General features: G+C 47.7%; 1 protein-coding gene across 1 annotated transcript in view; it reads left to right on the forward strand.

Moving 5' to 3' along the window:
* The window catches only part of LOC137341328 (unconventional myosin-XVB-like), a 372,666-nt gene that overhangs the window by 48,586 nt on the left and 298,142 nt on the right, over window positions 1-25,938 (forward strand). Inside the window, exons 5-10 of the mRNA XM_068004452.1 lie at window positions 1,349-1,458; window positions 4,506-4,580; window positions 11,306-11,402; window positions 17,700-17,803; window positions 22,278-22,341; window positions 23,382-23,495. Of these exons, the coding sequence (XP_067860553.1) occupies window positions 1,349-1,458; window positions 4,506-4,580; window positions 11,306-11,402; window positions 17,700-17,803; window positions 22,278-22,341; window positions 23,382-23,495 (564 nt within the window). The remainder of the gene's footprint in view (window positions 1-1,348; window positions 1,459-4,505; window positions 4,581-11,305; window positions 11,403-17,699; window positions 17,804-22,277; window positions 22,342-23,381; window positions 23,496-25,938) is intronic.

The following is a 25,938-nucleotide window of genomic DNA, read 5'->3' on the forward strand; positions in this document are numbered from 1 at the left end:
TTACCACCTCAAAAAGGATAGGGTGGATGGTGATTTGGGTGGGTAGACTGGATGGGGATTTGTGTGGTTATTATGGGTGGGTAGTGTGTGTGATTAGAATGAGTCGATAGAGTGGATGGGGATTTGGGTGGGTAGAGTGGATGGGGATTTGTGTGGTTATTATGGGTGGGGAGTGTGTGTGATTAGTATGAGTCGGTAGAGTGGATGGGCAGTATACTAGTGGTGGAGGGTGTGGATACTGAGTTAAGGGTCAGGAGCACTGATCAAGAAAACTGCTCTGTCCTGCATGGTGTTGAGCTTCTTGAGTGTTCTTGTGGCCGCTCCCATCCAGGTTTGTGGTGAGTGTTGGATCACACTCCTGACTTGAGCCTTGTAGAAGGTGGATAGGCTTTGAGGGGTAAGAAGATGAGCCATATGATTCATCCAGTTATCTTCTCATCAATGATGATTTGCAAGGCATTGATGCTGGGGGACTTGGTGATGTTGGAATCACTGAAGGTCAAGGCTCGAAGTGGTCATTACCTGGCACTTATGTGGATTGAATGTTACCTGCCACGCCAGCCTAGGTCTGGATGTTATCCAAGTCCTTCTGTAGGCCCACATGGGCTACGTCTTTACTGGAGAAGTCAATGAATGGTTCTGCTTCTGACCTTATGTTGGAGAGAAGATCATTGATGAAGTAACTAAAGATGGTTGGGCCGCGGACTCTTGCCTGAGGAACTCCTACGGTGATGTCCTAGGGCCCTGATGACTGGCCTCTAACAACCACAGTCATCTTCCCCTGGGTCAGGTATCACTCTAGCCACTGGAGAGTTTCCCTGTGGTTCAATGGTAGCACACTCACGTCTCAGTCAGAAGGTCATAGCTTCAAGTCTCAATCCAAAATCTTAAGCACAAACTGTAGGCTGATACTCCAGTGCAGTACTGAGGGAGTGCCGTCTTTCCGATGAGATGTTAAACTGAGGCCTCGCCTGCCCTCTCAGGTGCACATAAAAGATCTCATGATGCTATTCGAAGAGGAGCATTGGAGTTCAGCCCAGTATCCTAGCCAGTATTTATCCTTCAACCAGCATCACTAAAAAACAAGTTATCTGATCGTTTATCACATTGCTGTTTGACGTGTGCAAAGTGGCTGCCACATTTCCTACATTACATTAGTAACTGTACTTCACTGACTGTAAAGTGCTTTGGGACATCCTGAAGTGGTGAAAGGTGCTATATAAATGCAATTCTTTCTTTCTTTCTTTCTTTCCCATTGACTTCAATTTTGCTAGGGCTCCCCGGGGTGAGGGTTATATTTGTGACGTCCTGTCGGTTGTTTTGAGCCCTCTCAATATTTAATTTACAGACCTACATTGGGAACATTTTGGTGTCTGTGAATCCCTACAAGCGTGTTGGAATATACTCCAAGGACACAATCAAACAATACAGGAGGAGAGAGCTCTCTGAAAATCCCCCGTAAGTACCCTCTTCATAAAAAGGAAAGGACGACAAATCAAAGGCAGCTGGGGCAGGGCCCAGATAATAATGATCTGATTCAGAATTTCCAATGAGATCTCCAAATTGGAGTAATACTGCAGAAAACATTATCAGATATTTGGGGCCATATTTTCCTCTTGTTTTGAATAAAGGATTAATTGATGTGAGTTCACAGCTTTTAAGAAAGCCAAATCAAAATAGCAGGTGTGCATGATTTTGCTATGTGTGCTTTCACGTAGAACAAATTCATTAGTAGAAACAAAAGAAGCCTGGCCTCCATATTGATTCACCTGTACGTATGTTCTTATCACACTTCTAAGAACATAAGAACATAAGAAATTGGAGCAGGAGTAGGCCAATCGGCCCCTCGAGCCTGCTCCGCCATTCAATAAGATCATGGCTGATCTGATCCCAACCACAAATCTAAAGAACACAAGAAGTCGGAGCAGGACCCGGCCACATAGCCCCTGGGCCCTCTCCGCCACCCACAGGGCATTGACCGATCCGAACTCAGCTTCATGTCCAATTTCCTGCCCGCTCCCTGTAACCCCTAATTCCCTTTACTTCTAGGAAACTGTCTATTTCTGTTTTAAATTTATCTAATGATGTAGCTTCCACAGCTTCCTGGGGCAGCAAATTCCACAGACCTACCACCCTCTGAGTGAAGAAGTTTCTCCTCATCTCAGTTTTGAAAGAGCAGCCCCTTATTCTAAGATTATGCCCCCTAGTTCTAGTTTCACCCATCTTTGGGAACATCCTTACTGCATCCACCCGATCAAGACCCTTCACAATCTTATATGTTTCAATAAGATCGCCTCTCATTCTTCTGAACTCCAATGAGTAGAGTCCCAATCTACTCAACCTCTCCTCATATGTCTGAAGCAGTTAACTAGCTATTTAGCTGCTCTAAATGGTTAAAGGTTTAGTACTCCAATGATAGAGTGTGTAAATCTATAGAGAAGTGGCACAACAAAATGTTGGGAAGGTTTATCTCATTGACTACAACATCGAGACCCTGTCAGACAGAAAGATATGTCCACAACCTCTCAACTCAAGTCATCCACTGCAAGGACAATGGGAGAAGTATCACTGTTTGGAAAAGATCTCCAAGACAAAGCAAGTTAGTGACCCTGTCATTATATGGAAATGAAGGAAATATAATAAATAATAAGTCAAAAAAACTCAGCACGTGCACAGCAAAATAAATTAAGATTCAGGTGACAAATTAATTTTCTGGCAGAAAACTAACAAGAGTTGAAAAGGCTTTTGATTCTATCGACCGCGAAGCCTTGTGTCTGTTGGCTGCCTTGGATGGGCCAGGAAAGGACATACAAGTGTTTCAGTTGTACATTGATACCACTGATTGTGCTCATGTTGGGAATCAACGGACCACTGAGTCAGATGTTCTTCAGGACTCTTCAACGCAACGATGGGCAAAATAGTGATCAGTGCACGATGGGCAAAATAGTGATCAGCGCAACAATGGGCAAAATAGTGATCAATGCAACGATGGGCAAAATAGTGATCAGCGCAACAATGGGAAAAATAGTGATCAATGCAACAATGGGAAAAATAGTGATCAGCGCAACAATGGGCAAAATAGTGATCAGCGCAACAATGGGCAAAATAGTGATCAATGGAACAATGGGAAAAATAGATTACAACAATGATGGGGTCACTGGACCAGGACCTACATTGGTGACAGTTGTCACTCTGTTGAGCTGAGGCTGGAATTGACATAGAACGATATTATCCGAAGACCGCCTAACGGGTTTGAATCAGATTTATCTGTCTCCCTTTTATCTTTGTCCATTTATTGTAAGTGGGTTATCACCTCTGTTAAGAGACTGGAGAGTGGAATTTGATATGAATGTGTTAAGCGTGCACACAGTAACACCACACAATGCCATTCCCAGGTTAAGATCTTTTTTTGCTGAAAATGAACTGTATGTGTCTCTCAGCAGTCTGTCCAGCAAAATGCCAAGATTGCGACAAGACTCAACTGGTCTAAAATGAAAGCAATGCACTTCCATTGACTGCCTCCATCAGCCAATTGTCTGTGTTAGAAATAACAACACCAACTATGCTGAATATTTCATCTGTCTTGGTAGTTCATCTACAATGAAATTACCACAGAAATAAATAGAAGAATCCATCTTACCATATTTGTCCTGTTCAGTCCAATAAAACTCACACTCTACTTGACTTTGGAGTGTTTGATGGGACAGTGTAGAGGGAGCTTTACTCTGTATCTAACCCGCGCTGTACCTGCCCTGGGAGTGTTTGATGGGACAGTGTAGAGGGAGCTTTACTCTGTATCTAACCCGCGCTGTACCTGCTCTGGGAGCGTTTGATTGAACAATATAGGGGGAGTTTTACTCCATATCTAACATGTGCTGTACCTGCCCTGGGAGTGTTTCATGGGACAGTATAGAAAGAGCTTTACTCTGTATGTAAACTAAGCTGTACCTGCCCTGGGAATGTTTGATGGGACAGTGTAGAGGGAGCTTTGCTCTCTATCTGGCTTGAATTTAATGTGTTTGCTGCTGACACTGTGTGTTCCATTCCCCAGCACTAACATCGCTCACCTTGATAAACACAGAAATAGACAAAGAGGACTGGAAAAGCTCAGTAGTTTGATCCATCAACTCTTTTTATCAGGTAGATGGAGAAGTGATAGGACCAGCCCTGTTTTGAACACCACCTGCGTCCTGACTGCCAGAATCTGGATGGTATTGGCAATGACTATGAAGCTTCCCATGGTCCAGACTATCATGCCCTCTAGCCTGGCATTGTCCTACTCTGCCACTCTCCGAGTGGCAGGGATTGAGATCATGTGTTGGGTGTGTAGCACCCTACCTGCGTGGCAGAATCAAAACTTCTTTGAATGGTTTAACTAAACACCAAAACCATAAACCCTTTAACCGCAAGATGAAGAGTTAGGACATCCCAGAGCCACTGTGTGGGGTGCTCAGTGTGTGTGTGAATCAGGAGCAAGCTTATAACGGAGGTTTTCTGACCCACAGACACATCTTTGCCATTGCGGATGCTGCATACACACTGAGCCAGGCCTGTGAGAGGGAGCAGTGCATCATCGTCAGGTGGGTGGAGTAAACTCTCAGCGCCACATGTCTGTGTGATTCTGGTTGATGCTGGGGTGATTCTGGAATGACGTTGCAGGATGCTTCGGTGATGCTCGAGTGATTCTGGGGTGATTCTGGAGTGATATTGCAGGATTCTGGGGTGATTCTGGAGTGATGTTGCAGGTTGCTGGAGTGATGCTGGAGTGATTTTGGGGTGATTCTGGGGTGATTATGGAGTGATGTTGCAGGGTGCTGGGGTGATGCTTGGGTGATTCTTTTTTTTTATTCGTTCACGGGATGTGGGCGTCGCTGGCGAGGCCGGCATTTATTGCCCATCCCTAATTGCCCTCGAGAAGGTGGTGGTGAGCCGCCTTCTTGAACCGCTGCAGTCCGTGTGGTGACGGTTCTCCCACAGTGCTGTTAGGAAGGGAGTTCCAGGATTTTGACCCAGCGACAATGAAGGAACGGTGATATATTTCCAAGTCGGGATGGTGTGTGACTTGGAGGGGAACGTGCAGGTGGTGTTGTTCCCATGTGCCTGCTGCCCTTGTCCTTCTAGGTGGTAGAGGCCGCGGGTTTGGGAGGTGCTGTCGAAGAAGCCTTGGCGAGTTGCTGCAGTGCATCCTGTGGATGGTACACAGTGCAGCCACTGTGCGCCGGTGGTGAAGGGAGTGAATGTTTCGGGTGGTGGATGGGGTGCCAATCAAGCGGGCTGCTTTGTCCTGGATGGTGTCGAGCTTCTTGAGTGTTGTTGGAGCTGCACTCATCCAAGCAAGTGGAGAGTATTCCATCACACTCCTGACTTGTGCCTTGTAGATGGTGGAAAGGCTTTGGGGAGTCAGGAGGTGAGTCACTCGCCGCAGAATACCCAGCCTCTGACCTGCTCTCGTAGCCACAGTATTTATATGGCTGGTCCAGTTAAGTTTCTGGTCAATGGTGACCCCCAGGATGTTGATGGTGGGGGATTCGGCGATGGTAATGCCGTTGAATGTCAGGGGGAGGTGGTTAGACTCTCTCTTGTTGGAGATGGTCATTGCCTGGCACTTATCTGGCGCGAATGTTACTTGCCACTTATGAGCCCAAGCCTGGATGTTGTCCAGGTCTTGCTGCATGCAGGCTCGGACTGCTTCATTATTTGAGGGGTTGCGAATGGAATTCTGGAGTGACTCTGGAGTGATGTTGCAGGCAGTTGGGTGATGCTGGGTTGATTCTGGAGTGATCCTGGAGTGACTCTGGAGTGGTTCTCGAGTGATTATGGAGTGATGTTGCAGGGTGCTGGGTGATTCAGGGGTGATTCTGGAATGATACTGGAGTGCTTCTGTAGTGCTATTGCAAGATGCTGGGTGATTCTGGGGTGACTCAAGGGTGATTCTGGAGTGATTTGGGGGTGATTCTGGAGTGATACTGGAGTGTATCTGGTGTATGGTGCAGAATGCTGGGTGATTCTGGAGAGATGTTGCAGGATGCTGTGTGATTCTGGGATGATTCTGGAGTGATGTTGCAGGATGCTGTGTGATTCTGGGATGATTCTGGAGTGATGTTGCAGGATTCTGGGGTGATTCTGGAGTGATGTTGCAGGATTCTGGGTGATTCTGGGATGATTCTGGAGTGATGTTGCAGCATTCTGGGGTGATTCTGGAGTGATGTTGCAGGATTCTGGGGTGATTCTGGAGTGATGTTGCAGGATTCTGGGTGATTCTGGGGTGATTCTGGAATGATTCTGGAGTGATGTTGCAGGATTCTGAGGTGATTCTGGGTTAATTCTGGAGTGATGTTGCAGGATTCTGGAGTGATCCTGGGGTGAGTCTGGAGTGATGTTGCAGGATTCTGGGGTGATTCTGGGGTGAGTCTGGAGTGATGTTGCAGGATTCTGGGGTGATTCTGGAGTGAGGTTGCAGGATTGCAGACAAGTCTAAAGGCATTGTGTCATAATGCGAAGAGCATTCGCAATAAGGTAGATGAATTAACAGCGCAGATAGATATTAACGGTTATGATATAGTTGTGATTACGGAGACATGGCTGCAGGGTGACCAAGGATGGGAACTGAACATCCAGGGGTATTCAATATTTAGGAAGGACAGGCAAAAAGGGAAAGGAGGTGGGATAGCGTTGTTAGTAAAGGAGGAAATCAATGCAATAGTGAGGTAGAATATTGACTCGGAAAATCACAATGTGGAATCTGTATGGGTGGAGTCAAAGGGCAAAAAACGTTGGTGGGGGTTGTCTATAGGCCCCCAAATAGTAGTGGAGATGTAGGGGAGGGCATTAAACAGGAAATTAGAGATGCATGCAAGAAGGGTACAACTATAATCATGGGTGACTTTAATCTACATATAGATTGGTCAAACCAAATTAGCAATAATATTGTGGGGGAGGAATTCCTGGAGTGTGTACGAGATGGTTTTCTAGACCAATACGTTGAGGAACCAACTAGAGAACAGGTGATCCTAGACTGGGTATTGTGCAATGAGAAAAGATTAATTAACAATCTTGTTGTGCGGGGTCCCTTAGGGAAGAGCGACCATAACATGATAGAATTCCTCATTAAAAGAGTGAAGTAGTTGAATCTGAAACTAGGGTCCTGAATCTAAATAAAGGAAATTACGAAAGTATGAGGTGTGAGTTGGCTATGATAGATTGTGGAACTTTACTAAAAGGGATGAAGGGATGACGGTGGATAGGCAATGGCTAATATTTAAAGAATGTATGCAGGAATTACAATAATTATTCATTCCTGTCTGGCGCAAAAATAAAACAGGAAAGGTGGCTCAACCGCGGCTTACAAAAGAAATTAGGGATAGCATTAGATCCAAAGAGGAGCATATAAAATTGCCAGAAAAAACGGCAAGCCTGAGGCTTGGGAGCAGTTCAGAAATTCAGCAAAGGAGGACAAAGAGATTGATTAAGAGGGGAAAAATAGAGTATGAGAGTAAACTAGCAGGGAACATAAAAACTGACTGTAAAAGCTTCTATAAATTTGTCAAGAGAAAAAGATTAGTGAAGACAAATGTAGGTCCCTTACAGCCAGAAATGGGGGAAATTATAATGGGGAACAAAGAAATGGCAGAACAATTAAACACATACTTTGGTTCTGTCTTCACAAAGGAAGACACAAATAACCTACCAGAAATGTTAGGGAACCAAGGGTCTAGTGAGAGGGAGGAACTGAAGGAAACCAGTATTAGTAAAAAAATAGTGCTAGGGAAATTAATGGGGCTAAAGGCTGACAAATCCCCAGGGCCAGATAATCTACATCCCAGAGTACCAAAGGAAGTGGTCCTGGAAATAGTGGATGCATTGGTGATCATCTTCCAAAATTCTATAGACTCTGGAACAGTTCCTACAGATTGGAGGGTGGCAAATGTAACCCCACTATATAAAAAAGGAAGGAGAGAAAAAACAGGGAATTACAGACCAGTTAGCCTAACATCAGTAGTGGGGAAAATGCTAGAATCTATTATAAAAGATGTGATAACAGAACACTTGGAGGGCATTAACAGGATTAGACAAAGTCAGCATGGGTTTATGAAAGGGACATCATGCTTAACAAATCTACTGGAGTTTTTTGAGGATGTAACTAATAGAATAGATAGGGGAGAACCAGTGGATGTGGTGTATTTGGATTTTCAGAAGGCTTTTGATAAGGTCCCACACAAGAGGTTAGTGTGCAAAATTAAAGCACATGGGATTGGGGGAATATACTGGCATGGATTGAGAATTGGTTGACAGACAGAAAACAGAGAGTAGGAATAAACAGTTCATTTTCGGGGTGGCAGGCAGTGACTAGTGGGGTACGCAGGGATCAGTGCTTGGGCCCCAGCTATTCACAATATATATCAATGATTTGGATGAGGGAACTAAATGTAACATTTCCAAGTTTGCAGACAACACAAAGCTGGGGTGGAATGTGAGCTGTGAGGAGGATGTAAAGAGGCTGCAATGTGATTTAGACAAGTTGGGTGAATGGGCAAGAACATGGCAGATGCAGTATAACGTGGATAAATGTGAGGTTATCCACTTTGGTTGTAAAAACAGAAAGGCAGATTATTATCTGAATGGTGATAGATTGGGAAAAGGGGAGGTGCAACGAGACCTGGGTGTCCTTGTACACCAGTCGCTGAAAGCGAGCATTCAGGTGCAGCAAGCAGTTAGGAAGGCGAATGGTATGTTGGCGTTCATTGCAAGAGGATTTGAGTACAAGAGCAGGGATGTCTTACTGCAGTTATACAGGGCCTTGGTGAGACCACATCTGGAGTATTGTGTGCAGTTTTGGTCTCCTTATCTGAGGAAGGATGTCCTTGCCATGAAGGGAGTGCAACGAAGGTTTACCAGACTGATTCCTGGGATGGCAGGACTGACGTATGAGGAGAGATTGGGTCGACTAGGCCTGTATTCACTCGAGTTTAGAAGAATGAGAGGTGATCTCATTGAAACATATAAAATTCTAACAGGACTAGACAGGCTAGATGCAGGGAGGATGTTCCCGATGGCTGGGGAGTCCAGAACCAGGGGTCACAGTCTCAGGATACTGGGTATGCCATTTAGAACCGAGGAGAATGAGGAGAAATTTCTTCACTCAGAGGGTGGTGAACCTGTGGAATTCTCTACCACAGAAGGCAGTGGAGGCCAAGCCATTAGATGTATTCAAGAAGGAGATAGATAGATTTCTTAATGCTAAAGGGATCAAGGGATATGGGGAAAAAGCGGGAACAGGGTACTGAGTTAGAAGATCAGCCATGATCATTTTGAATGGCGGAGCAGGCCCGAAGGGCCGAATAGCCTACTCTTGCTCCTATTTTCTATGTTTCTATGTTTCTATGATTCTGGGGTGATTCTGGAGTGATTCTGGAGTGATGTCACAGGATTCTGGGGTGATTCTGGTGTGTTTCTGGAGTGATTTTGCAGGATTCTGGCGTGATTCTGGATGATTCAGGAGTGATGTTGCCGGATTCTTGGGTGATTCTGGGATGATTCTGGAGTGATTCTGGAGTGATGTTGCAGGATGCTGGGGCAACTCTGGAGTGATGTTGCAGGATTCTTGGGTGATTCTGAAGTGATTCTGGAGTGATGTTGCAGGATTCTGGGGTGATTCTGGAGTGATGTTGCAGGATTCTTGGGTGACTCTGGGATGATTCTGGAGTGATTCTGGAGTGATGTTGCAGGATTCTTGGGTGACTCTGGGATGATTCTGGAGTGATTCTGGAGTGATGTTGCAGGATTCTGGGGTGATTCTAGAGTGATGTTGCAGAATAGAACCATAGAACCATAGAAAAGATACAGCACAGAAGGGGGCCATTCGGCCCATCGTGTCCGTGCTCGAAGAACAACCAGGTGCCCGTTCTAATCCTACCTTCCAGCACCCGCTCCGTAGCTTACAGCACTTTAGGTGCAGGTCCAGGTACTTTTAAAAAGAGTTGAGGGTCCCTGCCTCTACCACCAATTCGGGCGGAAAATTCCATACACCCACTACCCTCTAGGTACAAAGTTTTTCCTCATGTCCCCTCAAATCCTTCCGCCAATCAGTTTAAATCTATGTCCTCCAGTTCTTGAACTCTCCGCTAGGGGAAACAGGTACTTCCTGTCTACTCTATCTGGGCCCCTCATAATTTTGTACACCTCAATCAAGTCTCCCCTCAGCCTTCTCTGCTCCAAGGAAAACAACCCCAGCCTATCCAATCTCTCCTCATAGCTGCAATTTCCAAGCCCTGGCAACATTCTTGTAAATCTTCTCTGCACTCTCTCCAGAGAAATTACGTCCTTCCTGTAATGTGTTGACCAGAACTGCGCACAATACTCCAGCTGTGGCCTTACCAGCGTTTTATACAGTTCCATCATTACATCCCTGCTTTTGTATTCTATACCTCGGCTAATAACGGAGAGCATTCCATATGCCTTCTTCACAACCTTATCTACCTGTACTGCCACCTTCAGGGACCTGTGCACATGCACTCCAAGGTCTCTCACTTCCTCTACCCCTCTCAGTATATTCCCGTTTACTGCGTATTCCCTTTTACTGTTTGCCCTCCCTAGGTGCATTACCTCACACTTCTCCGGGTTGAACTCCATTTGCCACTTTTCCATCCATTCCACCAACCCATTTATATCTTCTTGGAGTCTACAGTTATCCTCTTCACTATCAGCTACACGGCCAATTTTTGTGTCGTCTGCAAATTTGCCAATCGTGCCCCCTACATTCAAGTCCAAATCATTAATATATACCACAAACAGCAAGGGACCCAACACTGAACCCTGTGGCACACCACTGGAAACGGATTTCCATTTGCAAAGACATCCATCGACTTTTACCCTTTGTTTCCTGTTACTGAGACAATTTTGGGTCCAATTCACCACATTTCCCTGTATCCCATGGGCTTTTACCTTTCTGACCAGTCTGCTTTGTGGGACCTTGTCAAATGCCTTACTAAAATCCATGTAGACAACATCCACTGCACTACCCTCATCAATCCTCCTTGTCACTTCCTCAAAGAATTCAACCAGATTTGTAAGGCATGACCTTCTCTGAACAAATCCATGCTGACTATCCCTGATTAAACCATGCCTTTCCAAGTGACAGTTTATCCTATCTCTCAGTATTGATTCTAATAGTTTGCCCACCACTGAGGTAAGACTGACCGGCCCATAATTGTTCGGCCTTTCCCTCATACCCTTTTTAAACAGGATGCTGGGTGCTGTTGTGGACTGATTGTGACTGATGCTCATTTTCCCATTTGTTTCTGTTCAGTGGACAGAGCGGCTCAGGAAAGACTGAGGCGACCAAACTGATCATTCACTACCTGACGGCACTTTACCAGGAAACCAGGGAGCAAAGAATCTGTCAGGTCAGGCTCCCTACATAGGACTGGCTGTTAGCCTCAAAACAGAGACACTGAACATTTCTTTCATATACACACACAAGAGTGATGGCATTTATATAACACACATACACACACAACACACACTCAGACACATATATACACCACACAACACACACACACACAACACACAGACACACATACACCACACACACACATATACACATTCAATCACATACATACAGCACACACACACATACACACACACATTCAGACACATATATACACCACACATACACACACACACAACACACAGACACACATACTCCACACACACACATATACACACACACATTCACACACATACACACACACATTCACACACACATTCACACACACCCACACATAAACACATTCACACACATTCACACACATATACACACAGCTCGCACAGACACACACTTCACACACGCAAACATGTACACACAAACACATCACAGACATACGCACAACTCACACATACATAGACACATACATGCACAACTCACATATAGACAGACACATACAACTCGGACACACAGACACCCAGTTCACACACAGACCCATACACACACAACACAGACAGACACACAGTTCGCTCACACATACAGACACATATACACAAATACACAAAACACAAACGCACAAATATATACACACAACTCACACACATACACACACAACTCATACACAGGCACGTACAACTCACACACAGACACACAGTTCTCACACAGACACATAGACATACAACACACACAGACACATACACACACAACATATACACACACAACACATACAGACAGACACACAGTTCACACACACAGGCACATGCACACACAACACAACACACATGAATGCAGACAAATATACACACAACACACACACATACACGTGCAACACCCACAGACATACACATACAGCTTACACACACTGACATATACACACATAGCTCACACACAACTCCCACATGGACAGACACATACAACTCACACACATAGACACACAGTTCTCACCCATACACATAGACACACAACACACACACACAACACATAGACAGACACACAGTTCACACACACACACACACACATGGACACATACACACACAACACACACACACAACACATAGACAGACACACAGTTCACACACACACACACATGGACACATACACACACAACACACAACACACACACACATACACATACAATTTACACAAACAGAAACATATGCAAACAACTCACACACAGACAGACACACAGTTCACACAAACACACACCAACACATAGGGCATGATTTTGACCTCGAGCGGGGAAGGGGGCAGGGGGTCAAATTGAGGACGGGAAACCCGGAAGTATAGGTTTCCCAAGCGTCCTTACGATTTTGACATAAGGACGTCTTTTTTGAGTCGGTTTGCCGTTCAACTGGCCAGCCTGATTGACAGGGTGGTCTCAGTCGGACGGGAGAGCAGCCAGGGAGAGGATGTGTTCAGTTAATTCTTCAGGTAAGTCTTTGATTGTATGGATGATGCCCCCCCATGGGTGGGCACAGGGGCATGGATGGACATGGGGCACTGATGGGCATGGGGGCACCGGTGGGCATGGGGGTCACGGCGGGGGGAGTCAGTCATTGGGGGAGGGATCAGGGGCCAGTCACGGAGGGGGGTGTTGGGGGGGGAGGGTTCGGGGGTCATCTCGGGGGTCCGGGATCGTTGGAAGAGAGGGCGGAGATCGGGGGGTGGGGCTCTGTGATCGTTGGTGGGGGAATGCGATCGTTGGGAGGGCCGCTGCAGGTAGGCTTGTTAGGCCTGGGGAAAGCACTCCTGCTCCTCCAGGCCCACAAGCTGTGCCGGAAAGGCACTTACCTGCAGTTTCGGGCCTTCTCGCCTCCTCTCACGTAGTGTGAAGGAAAAGGCCCAGAAATCCCAGCCCTCAGGGGTTGAAATTGCAAATTTGCAAAAATGGAGGCCCACAGACACCTTGAAAGGTTTTAGTCACCAACCCACCTTCTGGGAGCGGGTTGGTCGCCCGCCCCGCGTCCCGCCCCGCGTCCCGCCCCGGGGAAAACCAGAAACGGGCGGGTTGGGGGGCGGGTCTGAAATGGTTGTGATTTTGAATGCCCCACCCCCAACCCACCTGTTTTTTAATGTTAAAATCGTGGCCATACACACACGACACAACAACAACAACAACAACAACTTGCATTTATATAGCGCCTTTAACGTAGTAAAATGACCCAAGGCGCTTCACAGGAGCGATTATTAAACAAAATTTGACACTGAGACACATAAGGAGATATTAGGACAGGTGACCAAAAGCTTGGTCAAAGAGGTAGGTTTTAAGGAGCGTCTTAAAGGAAGAGAGAGAGGTAGAGAGGCGGAGAGGTTTAGGGAAGGACTTACAGAGCTTAGGGCCGAGGCAGCTAATCGTGGAGCGATTAAAATCAGGGATGCACAAGAATTGGAGGAGCGCAGTGATCTCGGAGGGTTGTAGGGCTGGAGGAGGTCACAGAGATAGGGAGGGGCGAGGCCATGGAGGGATTTGAAAACAAGGATGAGAATTTTTAAATCGAGGTGTTCCCGGACCGGGAGCCAATGTAGGTCAGCGAGCACAGGACTTAGTGCGAGTTAGGATACGGGTAGCAGAGATTGGGATTAGCTCAATTTTATGGAGGGTGGAAAATAGGAGGCGGGCCAGGAGAGCAATGGAATAGTCCAGTTTCGAAGTGACAAAGGCATGGATTTGGGTTTCAGCAGCAGATGAGCTGAGGCAGGGACGGAGACGAGAGGTGGAAGTAGGCAGTCTTGGTGGTGGAGCAAATGTGTGATGGAAGCTCATCTCAGGGTCAAATAGGAACCTGGGTTGCAAACAGTCTGGTTCAGCCTCAGACAGTGACCAGGGAGAGGGGATAGAGTCGGTGGCTAGGGAACGGAGTTTGTGGCGGGGATTGAAGACAATGGCTTCAGTCTTCCCAATATTTAGTTGGAGGAAATTTTTGCTCATCCAGCACTGGATGTTGGACAAGCAGCAGGACAAATCAGAGAGAGTGGAGGGGTCGAGGGAGGTAGAGCTGGGGGTCGTCAGCATAAATGTGGAACCTGACGTTGTATTTTCCAATCGTGTCACCAAGGGACAGCATGTAGAGGAGAAATAGGAGGGGGACAAGGATAGATCCCTGGGGGACAAGGATAGATCCCTGGGGGACAAGGATAGATCCCTGGGGGACTCCAGAGGTAACAGTGCGGGTGCATGCACAACACACACACACACAAACGCACAGACACATAAACACACAACTCACACACACACACACACAAACACAGACACATAAACACACAACTCACACACAGACACACAGTTCACACATACACACACAATACACAGACACATACGCACACAACACACAGACACATAAACACACAACTCACACACAGACACACAGTTCACACATACACACACAATACACAGACACATATGCACACAACACACACACAGAGTTCACACACATGCAGACACATACACACACGCACACAGATACATGCACACATAACGCATACACAGGCACACACACACAACTCACACACATCAACACATTCACACACAACTCACACACAAATACACAAACACAACTCACACACGCAACTCATATACATACGGACATACACAACTCACATACACAACTCGCACACAACTCACACGCACAACTCATACACAAACATACGCTTGCTCACACACACAAACACACAACTTACACACGCATAAACAAGCACAAGCACAAATCACACACATACCCACACAACTCAGGCACACACACACACACACACAACTGGGTCAGGGGTTTCTGCCTCCTTTTCCTTTCTTTTGTGCCCCAGGCACAAATCAGAGAAAAATGATCCCCAGTGTGTGTGGTCAGGTACCAAGTCCTTGCTTTCCGTGTCATTAACACAGACGAACATATGAAAATGACAGGCAGGAAAAGACCAGCTGCTCCATCAAGCCTGCCCCACACTTAGGATGGCTGGAGCATCGCGACTAGACACTTCCTGCCCCTCACCCCCTACCTGACCCCCCCTTCATCCCCACCCTGCAGCCATGTAATCCCCTGGGAGAGGCAAAAGACCAGTGGAAAAAGCTCAGGGCCAATAAGGAGAAAAAACTCTGGAAGATTCCTCTCTGTCCCCCTCAGGCGATCGAAACCAGTCCAGGAGATCACGTGGACTAAGTGTTCGTTATCTGCAAATCCACTTCCCTTCTACATGATACAATCTCTGCCCCAGTCAAGAATTGGTCCAGCTCCCTCTTGAATGCTTCCGGAGAGTCAGCACCCACCACACCAGCAGACAATGTATTCCAGAGTCATTCCATGCCCAAGGTCATGGAACAGCATCCCAATCAGAGCACCAAGCAGACAGTCAGTCACAGGCAGGGGTGAACTATCCCATCATTTAAATGTTAATCAGGGATCATAACCTTAGACAGCACAAACAAAATTATAGTGTGAGCCACTCAGCACAAACAATGGCACGAGTCTAATACTGCGTGGAAATCAGACTGTACTGTGTATAAATCGCCCCAGCAGTCAGTGCTGTTTGTTAAGTGCATCGCAGCCGAAACATTACTTCGCAGTTTTCTTTGATGTTTCCACTAAATTGCAATGTATTTTTTTTATTCGCTCATGGGATGTGGGCCTCGCTGGCGAGGCCGGCATTTATTGCCCATCCCTAATTGCCCTTGAGAAGGTGGTGGTGAGCCGCCTTCTTGAACCGCTGCAGTCCATGTGGTGACGGTTCTCCCACAGTGCTGTTAGGAAGGGAGTTCCAGGATTTTGACCCAGCGACGATGAAGGAACGGCGATATATTTCCAAGTCGGGATGGTGTGTGACTTGGAGGGGAACGTGCAGGTGGTGTTGTTCCCATGTGCCTGCTGCTCTTGTCCTTCTAGGTGGTAGAGGTCGCGGGTTTGGGAAGTGCTGTCGAAGAAGCCTTGGCGAGTTGCTGCAATGCATCCTGTGGATGGTACACACTGCAGCCACTGTGCGCCGGTGGTGAAGGGAGTGAATGTTCAGGGTGGTGGATGGGGTGCCAATCAAGCGGGCTGCTTTGTCCTGGATGGTGTCGAGCTTCTTGAGTGCTGATGGAACTGCACTCATCCAGGCAAGTGGAGAGTATTCCATCACACTCCTGACTTGTGCCTTGTAGATGGTGGAAAGGCCTTGTGGAGTCAGGAGGTGAGTCACTCGCCGCAGAATACCCAGCCTCTGACCTGCTCTTGTAGCCACAGTATTTATATGGCTGATTCAGTTAAGTTTCTGGTCAATGGTGACCCCCAGGATGTTGATGGTGGGAGATTGGGCGATGGTAATGCTGTTGAATGTCAAGGGGAGGTGGTTAGACTCTCTCTTGTTGGACATGGTCATTGCCTGGCGCTTGTCTGGCACGAATGTTACTTGCCACTTATCAGCCCAAGCCTGGATGTTGTCCAGGTCTTGCTGCATGCGGGCACGGACTGCTTCATTATCTGAATAGAACTGAACACCGTGCAATCATCAGCGAACATCCCCATTTCTGACCTTATGATGGAGGGAAGGTCATTGATGAAGCAGCTGAAGATGGTTGGGCCTAGGACACTGCCCTGAGCAACTACTGCAGCAATGTCCTGGGGCTGAGATGATTGGCCTCCAACAACCGCTACCATCTTCCTTTGTGCTGGTATGACTCCAGCCACTGGAGAGTTTTCCCCCTGATTCCCATTGACTTCAATTTTACTGGAGCTCCTTGGTGCCACACTCGGTCAAATGCTGCCTTGATGTCGAGGGCAGTTACTCTCACCTCACCTCTGGAATTCAGCTCTTTTGTCCATGTTTGGACCAAGGCTGTAATGAGGTCTGGAGCCGAGTGGTCCTGGCGGAACCCAAACTGAGCATCGGTGAGCAGGTTATTGGTGAGTAAGTGCCGCTTGATAGCACTGTCGACGACACCTTCCATCACTTTGCTGATGATTGAGAGTAGACTGATGGGGCGGTAATTGGCCGGATTGGATTTGTCCTGCTTTTTGTGGACAGGACACACCTGGGCAATTTTCCCCATTGTCGGGTAGATGCCAGTGTTGTAGCTGTACTGGAACAGCTTGGCTCGAGGTGCGGCTAGTTCTGCTGAGATTGTCTGCTGAGTGAAATCAGCAGACAGCACACTCTTCCTGTTTGTGTTCTCGATAAATTGTGCACACTTGTCGTGTCAGTGGAGTTGGAGAGCGGTAAGATATAACGTAACCTGTACTGTTCCTCACCACAGGCAGCGCTGGCCTTTCCCATCCTAGAAGCCTTTGGGAATGCTAAGACTGTCCTGAACAATAATTCCAGCAGGTTTGGGAAACTCCTCTGGATCCATATCCTTCAGTAAGTAACAGCTGACTGACCTGTTGTGATTTCCCAGTGTTTGCTGTTTTATTTTAGATTTATACGTGTGTATTTTGTAATCTCTACTGTTAATTTACACTTTGAACCCAAGTACCAATGGGTGGGCTGCGATTTCCCCTTTGTGTAGCTGTGTGTTGTTGCCATCGGTCACCCAAGTTTCCTGAATGCTGGTAATATAGGGGTCTGATTTTTATCTCTTAAGTGCTGGTGATAAGAAAGTACATCAGTGCCCAAGGAAGGGGAAAGGTCACTGTAGGAGAGCGATGGGGGATGTCTACTAGTGACCCATTTGCTAATTTACCCATTTATTGGGTGGTGGGACCATGGATTCCCAGGGTGGGAAAGGCCTTGTTTTTGCTTCCCCCAACCTTACTGCTTGGGTCTCTATTAAGCTAGATTCTGCTCTGCTCTTTGGGTCTCAAGTCTATCCACATGGGTCTCTGAAGAGATTCTGCCACTTTGAAGTGTGCCTTTGGAAGTACCATCCTTTGATATGGCTGTCATTCATCTTTGAATGAGATATGGCTGTCATTCATCTTTGAATGAGATATCATGCAGGGTGGAATTTTTTTTTAAAGTCAAATAGGAGACTGGGTGGATCATTGGGTTAGACACTGGCCTTTCACCTTTGGGATCTGGCGTCCATTCAGCCCAGGCTGATACGAAGAACATCTCTATTTCCCATTCATAAGTATCCCACGATGAATCTGTGGTGTAGTAGTTATGTTGCTGGACTAGTAATCCAGAGAATTTTTTTTTATTCGTTCATGGGATGTGGGCGTCGCTGGCAAGGCCAGCATTTATTGCCTATCCCCAATTGCCCTTGAGAAGGTGGTGGTGAGCCGCCTTCTTGAACCGCTGCAGTCCATTTGGTGAAGGTTCTCCCACAGTGCGGTTAGGTAGGGAGTTCCAGGATTTTGACCCAGCGACGATGAAGGAACGGTAATATATTTCCAAGTCGGGATGGTGTGTGACTTGGAGGGGAACGTGCAGGTGATGCTGCTCTTGTCCTTCTAGGTGGTAGAGGTCATGGGTTTCGGAGGTGCTGTCGAAGAAGCCTTGGCGAGTTGCTGCAGTGCATCCTGTAGAAGGTACACACTGCAGCCACAGTACGCCGCTGGTGAAGGGAGTGAATGTTTAGGTTGGTGGATGGGTTACCAATCAAGGGGGCTGCTTTGTCTTGGATGGTGTTGAGCTTCTTGAGTGTTGTTGGAGCTGCACTCATCCAGGCAAGTGGAGAATATTCCATCACACTCCTGACTTGTGCCTTGTAGATGGTGGAAAGGCTTTGGGGAGTCAGGAGGTGAGTCACTCGCCGCAGAATACCCAGCCTCTGACCTGCTCTCGTAGCCACTTTATTTATATGGCTGGTCCAGTTAAGTTTCTGGTCAATGGTGACCCCCAGGATGTTGATGGTGGGGGATTCGGCGATGGTAATGCCGTTGAATGTCAAGGGGAGGTGGTCAGACTCTCTCTTGTTGGAGATGGTCATTGCCTGGCACTTGAGTTCAAATCCCATCATGGCAGTTTGAGTATTTGAATTCAGTTTTTATGCAGAGAGTTGTGATGATCTGGAATGCGCTGCCTGAAAGGGTGGTGAAAATAGATTCAATAGTAACTTTCAAAAGGGAATTGGATACATAATTGAAAAGGAAAAATTTGCAGGGCTATGGGGAATGAGTGGGGTGAGTGGAACTGATCGGATGGCTCTTTCAAAGAGCCGGCACAGGCAGGCTGGGCTGAATGGCCTCCTTCTGTGCTCTATGATGCTGTGTGAAATGAGGAACAATCTGGATTACTCAATCTAGTAATAATATAATATAATAATAAATACTGTATTTACTGTAGCACCTGCTCACATCAAAAAGTCTCAGATACTTCTCATAATGACATCTTTCGGAGTGCAGTGATTGTTGTTATGTAACAACGACAACTTGCATTTATATAGCGCTTTGAACACAGAAAAACATCCCAAGGCGCTTCACAGGAGCGTAATCAGACAAAAATGGACGCCGAGCCAAAGAAGGATAGATTAGAAGGGCCGCCCAAAAGCTTGGTCAAAGAGGTAAGTATTAATGAGGGTCTTAAAGGAGGAGGGAGAGGTAGAGAGGCAGAGAGGTTTAGGGAGGGAATTCCAGAGCTTAGGGCCTAACTGGCTGAAGGCACTGCCGCCAATGGTGGGACATAGAGAGTGGGATGCACAAGAGGCCAAGGTTAGAGGAACATCGAGTTCAGGAGGTGGGGGCCGGCGGGGGGGAGGGGATGCTGGAGGAGGTTACAGAGATAGGCCGGGCGAGGCCATGAAGGAATTTAAAGACAAGGATGAGAAATTTAAATTATTGGCATTAAGGTGACTGGGAGCCAATGTATGTCCGCAAGGATAGTGTTGATTGGAAGTGATGGAGAGCTGGGACAGTGTGTCGTCACTGGGATTCAATGGAGAGCTGAGGCAGTGTGTCGTCACTGGGATTCAATGGGGAGCTGGGGCAGTGTGTCATCACTGGGATTCAATGGAGAGCTGAGGCAGTGTGTCGTCACTGGGATTCAATGGAGAGCTGGGACAGTGTGTCATCACTGGGATTCAATGGAGAGCTGAGGCAGTGTGTCGTCACTGGGATTCAATGGAGAGCTGGGACAGTGTGTCGTCACTGGGATTTGGTGGGGAGCTGGGGCAGTGTGTCGTCACTGGGATTTGGTGGAGAGCTGGGACAGTGTGTCATCACTGGGATTCAATGGAGAGCTGGGGCAGTGTGTCATCACTGGGATTTGGTGGAGAGCTGGGGCAGTGTGTCGTCACTGGGATTTGGTGGAGAGCTGGGGCAGTGTGTCATCACTGGGATTTGGTGGGGAGCTGGGGCAGTGTGTCGTCACTGGGATTTGGTGGAGAGCTGGGGCAGTGTGTCGTCACTGGGATTTGGTGGAGAGCTGGGGCAGTGTGTCGTCAGTGGGATTTGGTGGGGAGCTGGGACAGTGTGTCGTCACTGGGATTTGGTGGAGAGCTGGGGCAGTGTGTCGTCAGTGGGATTTGGTGGGGAGCTGGGGCAGTGTGTCGTCAGTGGGATTTGGTGGAGAGCTGGGACAGTGTGTCGTCACTGGGATTTGGTGGGGAGCTGGGGCAGTGTGTCGTCACTGGGATTTGGTGGAGAGCTGGGACAGTGTGTCATCACTGGGATTCAATGGAGAGCTGGGGCAGTGTGTCATCACTGGGATTTGGTGGAGAGCTGGGGCAGTGTGTCGTCACTGGGATTTGGTGGAGAGCTGGGGCAGTGTGTCATCACTGGGATTTGGTGGGGAGCTGGGGCAGTGTGTCGTCACTGGGATTTGGTGGAGAGCTGGGGCAGTGTGTCGTCACTGGGATTTGGTGGAGAGCTGGGGCAGTGTGTCGTCAGTGGGATTTGGTGGGGAGCTGGGACAGTGTGTCGTCACTGGGATTTGGTGGAGAGCTGGGGCAGTGTGTCGTCAGTGGGATTTGGTGGGGAGCTGGGGCAGTGTGTCGTCAGTGGGATTTGGTGGAGAGCTGGGACAGTGTGTCGTCAGTGGGATTTGGTGGAGAGCTGGGACAGTGTGTCGTTAATGGGATTTGGTGGAGAGCTGGGGCAGTGTGTCGTTAATGGGATTTGGTGGAGAGCTGGGGCAGTGTGTCGTCACTGGGATTTGGTGGAGAGCTGGGGCAGTGTGTCGTTAATGGGATTTGGTGGAGAGCTGGGGCAGTGTGTCGTTAATGGGATTTGGTGGAGAGCTGGGGCAGTGTGTCGTTAATGGGATTTGGTGGAGAGCTGGGGCAGTGTGTCATCAGTAGGACTTGGTGTGGACATAGAGTTTTGGATGGGATGAAGTTTCCGGATGGTGGAGGATAGGCAGAGTATCAGGCCATTCAGCCCCTCAAGCCTATTCCACCATTCTGTTAGATCATGGCTCTTCTGTTCCTCAACTCTATTGACCTGCCTGTGATCCATATCCCTTGATATCCTCACCAAATAAAAATATGTGGATCTCAGTCTTAAAGATTTCAATTGACCCAGAATCCACAGCCTTTTGGGGGAGAGAGTTTCAGAGTGAAGAGGAAAATTGTCACACTGCTGTAGAAGTGGGCTACCATCTCAGGGTCATACTGAGGCACAGTGTTAGAGCAGAGGGAGCTTTACTCTGTGTCTAACCCTTGCTATGCCCACCATGGGAGTGCTTGATGCTGATGCTGGGTGCTTTAGATGGAAAGAGATCCATTCCCAGTACGAACTCCCCGATTTACCAGGAGCACAAAGACAATCTAATGAACAATCCTGGGCAATATTAATAAGAGCACCCTGATGTTTTTGAGACAGTTTCTGCTGGAAATGTCTCCACTGGCTGGGACAGCGCTGGTAACTCCAGTGGCTAATCAAAGCTCGAGACGATGAAACTTCTGAAGGAAGAGCGGGGATCTAACATGAGTTATTGTTTGTAATGTCCCCAGGGGCGGGGTGGTCGGAACCTCCATCTCTCATTATCTGCTGGAAAAGTCCAGGCTCGTCTTTCAGGTAAGTGTGAAAAATACTGAGCCTCGCAAATAGGGCAACAGTCACAATCAGGATTGGATCTGGGAGGGCCTGAATCTGTTCTTTGCAGAAAAATCCAGTTTGGGAGAATTCCCCTGGTCACTGTATGTAGTGTAAGTGTATGTGTGTTTGTGAATATTCACTTGGTCACTGTGTGTAGTGACAGTGTGATTGTGAGGATTCTCTGATCACTGTGCATAGTGACAGTGTGAGTGTGATTTTGACGATTCCCATGGTCACTGTGTGTAGTGACAGTGTGAGCGTGATTGTGAGGATTCTGCTGGTCACTGTGTGTAGTGACAGTGTAAGAGCGATTGTGAGGATTCTTCTGTTCACTGTGTGTACTGTCAGTGTGTGTGTGATTGTGAGGATTCCTTTGGTCACTGTGTGTAGTGACAGTGTGTGTGTGATTGTGAGGATTCCTTTGGTCACTGTGTGTACTGTCAGTGTGTGTGTGATTGTGAGGATTCCCCAGGTCACTGTGAGTAGTGGCAGTGTGTGTGTGATTGTCAGGCTTCCCCTGATCAATTTGTGTAGTGACACTGAGTGTGTGATTGTGAGGATTCTCCTGGTCAGTGTGTGTGGTGGTGTGTGTGTATGTGATTGTGAGGATTCTCCTGGTCACTGTGTGTAGTGACAGTGTGATTTTGATTGTGAGAATTCCCCTGGTCACTGTGTGTAGTGGTTTGTGTGTGTGATTGTGAGGATTCTCCTGGTCACTGTGTGTAGTGACAGTGTGAGTGTGATTGTGAGAATTCCCCTGGTCACTGTGTGTAGTGGTTTGTGTGTGTGATTGTGAGGATTCTCCTGGTCACTGTGTGTAGTGACACTATGTGTGTGATTGTGAGGATTTTCCTGGTCACTGTGTGTAGTGACAGTGTGAGTGTGATTGTGAGGATTTTCCTGGTCACTGTGTGTAGTGACAGTGTGAGTGTGATTGTGAGGATTCTGGTTTATTCCTGACTTTGTTTTGTGTGGTGGGTGTCCGTGAGTTAGTTACTGCTGTCTCCTGTATCTCTCAGGCACGTAATGAGCGTAACTACCATGTGTTTTACGAGCTGCTCGCTGGCCTGGATGAGAAGCAGAAACAGGAGCTGAGCCTACAGGAGTCAGAGACCTACTTCTACCTCAACCAGGTGAGATTGTCCACTCTGCTCTCAGCTCGAAGTGTACTGACACTGAGTTAGCTCACACAGTAAATAGTGATGGGAGATGGGAGCAGAAAGTTGCAAAGGGACATTGATAGATTAAGTGAGTGGGCAAAACTGTGGCAGGTGGAGTTTAATGTGGGGAAGAGTGAGGTCATCCACTTTGGACCTAAGAAAGATAGATCAGAGTATTTTCTAAATGGTGAGAAGCTCGGAACTGTGGAGGAGCAGAGAGATTTAGGGGTCAATGTACAGAAATCACTAAAAGTTAGTGGACAGGTACAAAAAATAATTAAAAAGGCTAATGGAATGTTGGCCTTTATCTCAAGAGGGCTGGAATATAAAGGGGTGAAGTTATGCTCCAGCTGTACAGAGCTCTGGTGAGACCACATCTGGAGACTGTGTTCAGTTCTGGGCACCGCACCTCAGGAAGGATATATTGGCCTTGGAGGGGGTGCAGAGCAGATTCACCAGAATGATACCGGGGCTAAAAGGGTTAAATTATGAGGACAGGTTGCATAGACTGGGCTTGTGTTCACGTGAATATAGAAGATTAAGGGGTGACCTAATTAAGATGATTAAAGGAGTTGATAGGCTTGATAGAGAGAAACTATTTCCTCTGGTGGGGGAGTCCAGAACAAGGGGGCATAACCTTAAAATTAGAGCTAGGCCGTTCAGGGTGATGTCAGGAAACACTTCTTCACACAAAGGGGAGTGGAAATCTGGAACTCTCTCCCCCAAAAAGCTGTTGAGGCCGGGGGTCAATTGAAAATTTCAAAACTGAGATTGATAGATTTTTGTTAGGTAAGAGTATTAAGGGTTACAGAACCTAGACGGGTAAATGAAGTTAAGACACAGATCAGCATTGATCTAATTGAATGATGGAACAGGCTCAAGGGGCTGAATGACCTACTCCCTATGCCTCCTATGTTCCTAATGCAAAGATCGAACATTAGGATCTCCGCCCCTGATGTCTCCGCCCCCCCACAATATCTCCGCCCCCCCACAATATCTCCGCCCCCCCACAATATCTCTGCCCCTGATGTCTCCACTCCCCCGATGTCCCCAGCCCCCCGGACCCACGATCTCTCCCACCCTCTCTCCCTTCCACTCCCAGGCTGCGGCTTGGTGTCACAGGCCGTCCCGCCCGACAGTCAGTCGGCCTCTCAATCTGGGTAGCTGCGGCTGGGAAACACAGTCCAAACATTTCAATCAGGTCCTGCCGTTAAATTGGGCAGGGCCTCTGGGAAACCCAGGCTTCCGGGTTCCTGCGCTCCCCCACCCACTCCCTCCCGGCCTCCCCTTAAATATCGGGATGGTGAGAGGGTGAGTAGGTGGGGTTAAATGTTATAGTGGGAGGGTGAGTAGGTGGGGTTAAAGGTTATGGTGAGAGGGTGAGTAGGTGGGGTTAAAGGTTATGGTGGGAGGGTGAGTAGGTGGGGTTAAAGGTTATGGTGGGAGGGTGAGTAGGTGGGGTTAAAGGTTATGGTGGGAGGGTGAGTAGGTGGGGTTAAAGGTTATGGTGGGAGGGTGAGTAGGTGGGGTTAAAGGTTATGGTGGGAGGGTGAGTAGGTGGGGTTAAAGGTTATGGTGGGAGGGTGAGTAGGGGGGGTTAAAGGTTATGGTGGGAGGGTGAGTAGGGGGGGTTAAAGGTTATGGTGAGAGAGTGAGTAGGTGGGGTTAAAGGTTATGGTGGGAGGGTGAGTAGGGGGGGTTAAAGGTTATGGTGGGAGGGTGAGTAGGGGGGGTTAAAGGTTATGGTGAGAGGGTGAGTAGGGGGGGTTAAAGGTTATGGTGGGAGGGTGAGTAGGTGGGGTTAAAGGTTATGGTGAGAGGGTGAGTAGGTGGGGTTAAAGGTTATGGTGGGAGGGTGAGTAGGTGGGGTTAAAGGTTATGGTGAGAGGGTGAGTAGGGGGGTTAAAGGTTATGGTGAGAGGGTGAGTAGGTGGGGTTAAAGGTTATGGTGAGAGGGTGAGTAGGGGGGGTTAAAGGTTATGGTGAGAGGGTGAGTAGGTGGGGTTGATGTATGAAAATGGACAACCTTGGGCTTTTGCTGTTCATGAAAATTCTTGTGTTGTTAAGAATGAGGCCGGACTCATTGTCTTGTGTCGGATAATTCAGCGCATGCATAGGAACAGGATTAGGCCATTCAGCCCTTTGAGCCTGTTCTGCCATTCAGTGAGATCACTGCTGATCTATACCTCATCTCCATTTACTCTACTGATCTCAGTTTTGAAATTATCATTTGACCCCCCCAGCATCCACAGCCTTTTGGGGGAGAGAGTTCCAGATTTCCACTACCCTTTGTGTGAAGAAGTGTTTCCTGACATCAGCCCTGAACGGCCTGGCTCTAATTTTAAGGTTATGCCCCCTTATTCTGGACTCTCCCACCAGAGGAAATAGTTTCTCTGCATCTACCCTATCAATTCCT

This window comes from Heptranchias perlo, chromosome 23 (assembly GCF_035084215.1).
Source record: "Heptranchias perlo isolate sHepPer1 chromosome 23, sHepPer1.hap1, whole genome shotgun sequence".
Taxonomy (NCBI): Eukaryota; Metazoa; Chordata; class Chondrichthyes; order Hexanchiformes; family Hexanchidae; genus Heptranchias; species Heptranchias perlo.